The 8,505-nt window shown below is 45.1% G+C and overlaps 1 protein-coding gene across 1 annotated transcript; it reads right to left on the bottom strand.

Annotated features, from left to right (window-relative positions):
- Positions 1-236: 236 nt before the first annotated feature.
- On the bottom strand, positions 237-7,716 carry LOC121572816 (chromatin assembly factor 1 subunit B-like). Its single transcript, XM_041884844.2, has 14 exons — positions 7,332-7,716; positions 6,715-6,847; positions 6,337-6,469; positions 4,995-5,115; positions 4,775-4,878; positions 4,509-4,605; positions 4,225-4,309; positions 4,014-4,107; positions 3,574-3,643; positions 3,349-3,440; positions 3,067-3,226; positions 2,244-2,828; positions 1,010-1,089; positions 237-750 (listed from the first exon to the last, which is right to left on the bottom strand). The coding sequence occupies exons 2-14, from the start codon at positions 6,838-6,840 to the stop codon at positions 629-631; spliced, it is 1,869 nt and encodes a 622-aa protein (XP_041740778.1). The 5' UTR covers positions 6,841-6,847; positions 7,332-7,716; the 3' UTR covers positions 237-628.
- Positions 7,717-8,505: the final 789 nt, after the last annotated feature.

Raw genomic sequence — 8,505 nt, 5'->3', positions numbered from 1 at the left:
AGTCAATGGAATATTTAGAACGAACGACCACAGATACAGAACAAAAAGACTGAACAACCGGGTCGCATCTCTGGCAACCGAACCAATAGAACGAACGACCAGCCAGCTTGGGTAGCAACCCTAGATTTGTGTCAGGACTATATCTTATGGAAGGATGAAATAGTATGAACAAATTCATAAAAATAACATTTTTAATGAAAATATGTCAACCATTATTTGAATATGTTGGTAACCTGTTGTATAAAAGTGATAATGCCCTCGAAGCCGGTGTTTGGGGGATATATATTGGCACGGTTTGCCGGCCCTCGACTTCGTCTCGGGACTTACAACACCCGTGGCAATATCTTCTCCAAACACCGGCTTCTCTGGCATTATCCCTTAAACAACAACCTGGTTATCCACCAAAATGAGCTACAGAAGAATTCAGGGCGTCAAGCTACAAAAACATACAGAAAATTGTATTAGGAGGAAACACCAGTCTTTGCTCTGTGAACTCTTGTGAGCATGTGAGTGTAAGTTAGGTCAAGACACCAGTCTCTATGCAGTTCTATAGGCTAGACCGACGAAAGTTTGTGAAGGATGATAATACGTGAGTTGCATGTTGACACCACTTGGCAGTGAGGGGTCCTTAGGGGTTGGGTGTGGCCCCTAAGGCTGGAGCCACCCCGGTCTTGGCTGACAGGGTGCTGGTCTTGGGCCGTTTGGACTCTGGGGGCTGGCACACAGGTTCGGTGGGGGGAGAGGGTCGTTCTGGGGGGCAAAGATGAACCAAAATACATGCAATCAATCATAGGCAGAACACTGGACTGAATAAAATTAAAACGTTCTTAGGAATAGGATATTACATAATTTAGTATACTCAGATGTTAATTGTGTTTCATTTGTTGGGTGCACAGAGGCAGACCCCATTACAAAGACCGGTAAATATAACACTGTCCATAGCCAATCCCTGGCCTTGTTGTAAAGTGCTTGGCCAATCCCTGTGTTGGTTGTTGCAGGATGTACTGACCATGTTTGGCTTTCTCCGTGGAGGAGGGTGTGGTGAAGGCAGCTGGAGATCTGGAGACGACGGGAGTAAGAGATATCCGTCTGAAAACAGAAGGTAGAGAGAGAACAGTGACTTAGAGAGGGATTCTACCCAGCTCTTGAGTAGGTGGCTGAGGAATAAGTCCTATCTGAGACAACAGCAGAATTCCAATATATGGCTATTATGTAGGCCTACATAAGAAAAACTTGCACCTCATTTAGGATTCATAGGGAAAAACTAAACCTGCAAATAATAACAATCTAACTGCACTTCTTCCCACCTCTGCTCTTTCTCTCCTCATTCAATCTCCTCAGACTGATAATGACCGGACACACACACACACACTGCCCATCTTTTGTCTGCCGGCAGCCTTTCAGGATAATCGGTACTTGATTAACAGTGGGGGTCCAACGAACCTTGAATGCCAGACAGGGTTTTGTTCTGACAGACAGTAGCTAACGACCAAACACATGCCGCAAGCTCTCTTATTATTTTGTCGCACACTCAATGTCAACAAATGACTTATCATCCACAATGTGGATTCAGAACATGCATAGAGATTCCTAGATACTGCACATTTCCAATAAATGGAAACAGTAGGAGAGAAATGGTTCAATGTCCTTCCCTACACTAGGCATGATGTCCTGGCTGGTGCTTCCATCTCCCACCAGCCTCTCCCTGTCTAACTGATCCCTTCCATCCAGTGATCATCTGGCAGTGACGTAGTAGCTGTGTGTAGGTCCCAGGCAGTCAGTCTGTCTGGCTCCACTCACCACCGGCCATTTGAATGGGAGTTCAGGGATTTACATACATTTACATACCATAGTCTTGTATTAGAGAGAGTGTAGTCTACACACCCGGATATGACTACATTCAGGCTAGCTCTTTTTAGCATCTAGGTAATGGCACCATGGTTGAGAACAGGATAGTAATGAGCTTATGGACCAGGGGCAGCCATTACAGGGAGGGTTTCATCTAACCTTTGATTCTAGCGGTGGCTCACATGAGTGATTCAACCAGGATCAAGGTACATTAGCATGCAAAAGCTACTCACACATGCAGAAACGCACTCTCACGTAATATACGCAACAATGGCCAAACTCTGACTCACAGGCATGCATTACATAGATTAGACACAAGCACAGGCCTTCACAAATACAGACACACAATGGTCTGTAGATAAAAAAGCCATGACATCTTGTGTCTGTGCTCTTACCTGGGGACGGGTCCTTTAGGGGTGCTGGGGCCCAGGGTGTTACCGCTGCTTCTTTGGGCCTTTGGGGTGAGGCAGGGCTGAGCTGTAGAGGGGGTGAGGGGGGTGTTGGGGGTAGAGGGAGTGAGGCGAGGCTGCTGGGGGGTGGAGGGGGCGCTGATGCTGGCTGTGGTGGGGGTCTTGGGGGCATTAGCAGCAGGGGCTTTGGGGTTGCTGGGCTTGCCCCATCCCTCCAGGGTGTTGAGGGTGATCCTACGGGGCTGGGGCTTGGCCTTTCCAGGGTTATTTTTCTCCCCACCCCCAGGGACCAGGGGGGTGGCATGGGAAGTGAGGGAGGAGAGGGGGGTGCTGGGGGTCTCTTTAGGGATGGGGTGGACAGTGGCGGTGCTCTCTGTGGTTTTAGGGACAGGGGACACCGTGCGAGCCGCTGCAGCCTTCTTGCCCTTCTTCTCGGGACCGTTGCCGGGGGTGACGACCTCCAGGACGGGGGGCTCCTTCAGGGGGGTGCCCAGCTCGCCAGTGGAGAAGGACAGGAAGGAGCAGTAGCCGTCTGTAGACGACACCGCCAGGAAGGAACCGTCCCGAGACCTACAACAGCATTTGACATCATCACTAAATAGACTGGATGGAACACAAACTGTAACAATACCACAACAACTTATTATCCCAAGTAGTTAGAAGTTACCCCTAAACACTGATACAGGGTCAGATATTTTTCAGTCCAGTTTGGGATTGGGTCATCTGATCCTAGATCTGTGATCAAGGGCATCTTCTACCTCATCAAAAACAGAGCAATACAAGACACCTCAAGAGAGTGTGTGTGTACCAGGTGAGGTCGCTGAGCGTGTGGTAGTGGATGTTGGACACGTAGCCGAAGGGTAGGGTCTGCTGAGTGTCATAGAGGAAAATGGAGTCCTCTGATGCCACAGCAAACACCAGTCTGTAGGGCAAGCCAAACGTGTTAGGTAGGGGCTGGGCACTGCCATCTGTAGGGAAGGAAGGAAGGGAGAAAGGAGTGGTGAGGAAGGCAGAGAGAGGAGAGGAAGGGAGTTAGCTATCTTTTTTTTTTTTACATCTTGGGTGAATAGCTATTTGTGTGTGTCCTTACCCTCTCCCTTCTTGGTCCTCAGCTCGAAGTAGACAGGGCAACAGCGTACAGCCAGGGTGGCTTTAGCAGGGCAGGGCAGGTGAGCTATGGGCCTAAGATACAGAAAGGCAGATAAAGGTTATAACCATCCTGATACAGACACAGAAGCCAACTCCAGGCTTTGACAGTCTCAGTTAATTTCAATAAATCTTTGTCCCCAGAGGGTTATTGGTTGGCAGCAATGACCTCTTGAGGCTCTTCCTGGAGAAGACGTAGGTGGTGTTGGTGACGTTCTCCCCTGCCTCCACACACCCCGCTACACAGAGAGAGAGAGAGAAGGGGGAGAGAGAGAACGCAGAGGAAGGACAGAGACAGAGAGAGAAAGGAGATGGGCTAAACAGGATGTCACCTATGACTTCCACATCATATAATATAATAATAATATAATATGCCATTTAGCAGACGCTTTTATCCAAAGCGACTTACAGTCATGTGTGCATACATTTTTACATATGGGTGGTCCCGGGGATCGAACCCACTACCCTGGCGTTACAAGCGCCATGCTCTACCAATTGAGCTACAGAGGATATCATCACAGGATATGACAGCAGCACAGGACACAATTTCTTCCTGTTTCAAGTCACCAGACGAATGCACAGAGTAATTGTTTGTGTGTGTGTGTGTACCTGGGGCGAGCAGAAAGGATCCGTCCGGTGTGAAGGTGAGTCGCCTGAAGAAAGACTTCATGCTGTCGTCATGGAACATTCGGTACTGTTTCACCTGCACACAAACAAATAAACACCATCACATCAATGAGTGTTCAGTGTGTGTATGATTGCGTTTAGTGTGAGTGTAAATGTGTGTGTATGGGAGATCGTCCACTCAGCTCATACTGACCTCTCCCTCCACAGCTGACCCAGAGCTCATCTTACTGACACTGTAGGCCTTCCTCCTGCTCTGAGTACTGTACACACGCATAACCCTGAGAGACAGAAGGAGAGATAGGGAGAGAGAGCGCGAGGGAGAGAGTTGACAGTCAGATTAGCAATCAATCATATTAGCATTGTTTACCAGTCGATGCTGGTTCATTGTTTACATGTTAGTCCCACTAATCACTGATAAAGGGAGAGACAAAATGGCTTTTCACACAGAACCAGTGGCTGTGTGTGTTGTGTTCATACCTGTCACAGCTGAGTGTGGCCACATACTGGCCAAGCGGGTCCCAGGTCACTCCCTGCACATAGCTCTTATGGTCATTAAAGATGCACAGCTTCTGACCTAAGAAATACAACACAGTTACTACCTGTGTTATAACTAATGAACAACATGCATTCATCGAGAATAAACATAATAGACAACAGAGGTACTACTCAACAGACATATTTAGACACACTGTGTACACACACACACACACACACACACACACACACACACACACACGTCTTACCCTTTGTGACATCCCACATAATGGCAGTATTGTCCACAGAACCAGAGACCATGAAGTTCCCATCCCGGGTCCAGCTGATATCATACACATCCTCTATGTGTCCCCTACCAAACACAATTTAAACAACACACACAGATGTGGTTATGAAGTAACACATATCAAAATATTACAGGGAGGGGACCATGTATTGTAGATAAGGGCAGCGATTAGAGGGTCTCACCTCAGGGTCTTGACCACGCTCCAGCTCTCCTTGTTGAGCTGACTATCCTCCTCCTCCTGGAACGACGGGGCCTGCTCAGGCTCCTTACTGTCATTCAGCTTCCACAGCAGGATGGCTGCATCTGTTACACAGTCAACACAGTCATTACACACATGGAAAAACATACACTGTGGACTGAATTTCTCTTATCATAGCAACTTACAAGTACTTGGGTTTCTTGAAAGATCCTACATCGAAGGTCTTGTGAAAAAGCTTAGGCACAAGCTGGATTTTTTTGTTGTCCGTAATAAGTCATGTTTTTCTTTTGAAGCAATAAAAGAGGCTTGTTTGCACTACTTTTGTGCTTGTAATTGATTATGGTGATATCTTGTTCATGTATTCCCCTGTGGTGTCAATTCGTATAATGAACACTGTACCATGGGGTGCTGAGTTTGTTAATAACTCCAAAGCTATCACATCACTGTACCCTCTATATGCGAGCGGGCTGGCCTTCCTTAGCTCTTCAGGGGATTAAATCAGAGGTACGTTTTTATTTATAAGGCCATATTGAGACAGTTCACATTTGACTAGTGTAACTACATTATCGAGCAGTCAAATGAAAAACTATCGCCCGACTCACAACTGTGTTTTGTTGATTGTGCCTAAGGCCAATACAGAGATAGGGGGAAAAGCTTTCCAGTTCTCTGCCCCTTCCACTTGGAACAAGCTTAAAATGGTCCTGAAATTACAGGAGCTCGTCCCTTTAAATTAGCTAGGTTAAACACTATGATGGAAAATGAAGTGGGGGGCATCAATGTTTTGACCCCTAGTTTCACCACACTTTCTCAAACCATCTTACTGTTCAATGTGTACATTAGTTTTTTAAGCTGTAGTGCTTTGTATTTTATGTTGTAAATGTGTCTGCAACTTTGTGTGCTGCCATTTTGGCCAGGTCTCTATTGTAAAAGAGATTGTTAATCTCAACAAGACAAACCTGGTAAAATCAAAAAATAGCATATTATTGTTGTGTTGGCATCAATTGATTACAATCCCGGAGGTGCAAAAAGATGGCGGCCTCCATGCACTTACCACAAATGCCTTGTTTGCCAAGTTTACGTATTGTACATTGCTCTCTGTTACTCCTTTTTTGTATCGTCATAAGCACAGTAAACATGATCCCAATTTAAGCTTCAAGCTTGAAAAAGGGAACCATGTTGCGCCATAGTTTTAAAACTCCATGGATAGTGGTAAAACCATGACGTCATATCTGAATTCCGACACCTTTATGCACTTCAGCATTGGAGACGCTGATCACCCTTGTTCCATTTTATTTGTTATATAAGTTTGCTACATAGTGACCCACCATCTCCTCCAGAGGCGAGCAGCTCGCTGTTGGGGCAGAAGCGCACCACGTTGACGGCCTTGGTGTGCCGCGCCAGGTTGGACAGGAAGTCCACCACTGCCTTCCCATCAGGCCCCATCTCCACACGCCACAGCTGACCACAGGAAATAACATCACACGTTACAGCATCACACAGAGCCACTACACACGTTAGGTCATTGTCTCTGAATGCATAACTACATTGGGCCCAAGTATTCACAGTGTGTGTGTAAATATGTAAGTGTGTGAGAGAGCGAGATGTCTCGCTGCACCTGCCATAACATTTGCAAATCTGTGTACATGTCCAATAAACTTTGATTTGAACAATGTGGTCGTTTTAAACAGCTAGCTAGTACTCACCCTGACAGTGGTGTCCACTCCTGCAGTGGCCAGCCTGTGTATGCGGCCCTCTGAGTTGTGCTGAAAGTCCAGACTGTAGACAGGCTCTTTGTTGTGCCACGCAATCTCACATGTTATCACCTTCATCTTGCTACTAAGTATTGGGGAAGGGAGAAAGAGTAAAGTAGAATGTCAGCTAGAGATACTAGCTATAACTAGCAACTGAACTATGACTGTAAGTCGCTTTGGATAAAAGCGTCTGCTAAATGGCATATTATTATTATTATAACAAACAGCTGTTGTGTTGTTGACACCGACAGTCACTTGTAAATGAGAAGGCAGTGAAGAAAGTTAGGACATTAGCAACGTTCAAGTGCTCTGCTCTCATTATTCATTGTAGCGCAGTACCTACTAGCAATTTTGCTTAGTAAAGCCAACATGTTCGTTAGCTTAGCCAGAGCTAAGTTAGCTCAATTTCTAGCTAGCTAACGTTAGTTAACTAGTTCAAATAGCTAGCTCTGTGATGAAGTAAACCACTTGCGACGCCCTCATGAACAGTGTTAATGTTATATTAAATATTGAATTACTCAGATACGCATCCAGAACATATGCATACATATGCATTTATCTCGGTCTACCTGTTTTTCCGCTGTTTCACTTTTCTAATGCGTCCCGCGCTGAGTCCAGTTCACAAGCAGACAGCACAGACAAAACGAACATTGGTTTCCCGCGTAGAGTTCGTCCATAACTTCCGGTAGAGGTCAACAGTGATAGGCTGAGTGGGGAAGGGGGCGGGTAGGAGAACCTGCAACATCAAAGATGATTCCGGTGCTGTAATACCAGAGTAATCCAAATGGTGGCAGACAGCACACAACCTCTCGAGTCTGGGTAATTTCAAGGAGTCTGCAAATTGACATTCAAAAGAGATTTCAACTGGCATTATAGTAGAATAACAACATATATGCAGACATTCAAGGCATTGTAAGTGCATGATGTAATTTAGTTTGAGAATTAGGGTAAATTGGGAATTAGGAGGTGGGGAAGCCCTATTTAAAGTGCCTTCAGAAAGTATTCATTCTCCTTGACTTATTCCAAATTGTGTTGTCACCGCCAGAATTCAAAATGGATTAAATATTTTAATAACGCATAATGACAAAGTGAAAACATGTTTTTAGACATTTTTGCACCTTTTTTGAAAATCAAATATCTAATTTACATTAGTATTCACATCACTGAGTCATTACTTTGTAGAAGCTCCTTTGGCAGTGATTACAGCTGTTAGTCTTTCTGGGTAAGTCTAAGTACTTTCCACACCTGCATTGGGCAACATTTGTCCATTGTTCTTTTCAAAATTCTTCAAGCTCTGTCAAATTGGTTGTTGATCATTGCTAGACAACCATTTTCAGGTCTTGCCATAGATTTTCAAGTAGATTTAAATCAAATCTGTAACTCGGCCACTCGGGAACACTCACTGTCTTCTTGGTGAGCAACTTCAGTGTAGATTTGGCTTTGTGTTTTAGGTTATTATCCTGTGAAAAGGTGAATTAATCTCCCAGTGTCTAGTGGAAAGCAGACTGAACCAGGTTTTCCTCTAGGATTTTGCATGTGCTTAGCTCCATTCCGTTAATTTTTTATCCTGAAAAACTCCCCAGTCCTTAACAATTACAAGCATACCCATAACATGATACAGTCACACTATGCTTGAAAATATGGAATGGCACTCAGTAATGTGTTGTATTGGATTTGCCCTAAACGTAACACTTTGTGTTCATGACAACTAGTGAATTGCTTTGCTAAATGTTTTGCAATATT

The sequence above is a fragment of the Coregonus clupeaformis genome, chromosome 40 (genome assembly GCF_020615455.1).
Source record: "Coregonus clupeaformis isolate EN_2021a chromosome 40, ASM2061545v1, whole genome shotgun sequence".
Classification (NCBI taxonomy): domain Eukaryota; kingdom Metazoa; phylum Chordata; class Actinopteri; order Salmoniformes; family Salmonidae; genus Coregonus; species Coregonus clupeaformis.
Note: the sequence above shows the minus strand (reverse complement) of the source record. Positions and strands in the feature narration are given on the sequence as shown.

Coding starts and splice junctions, on each gene's coding strand:
- LOC121572816 (XM_041884844.2), bottom strand. CDS start 6,840: ATGAAGGTGATAACATGTGAGATTGCGTGGCACAACAAAGAGCCTGTC. Junction 4,108..4,224: donor GGTCAGCTGTGGAGGGAGAG/GTCAGTATGAGC, acceptor GTTTGTGTGCAG/GTGAAACAGTACCGAATGTT. Junction 3,227..3,348: donor GAGGACCAAGAAGGGAGAGG/GTAAGGACACAC, acceptor CCTTCCCTACAG/ATGGCAGTGCCCAGCCCCTA.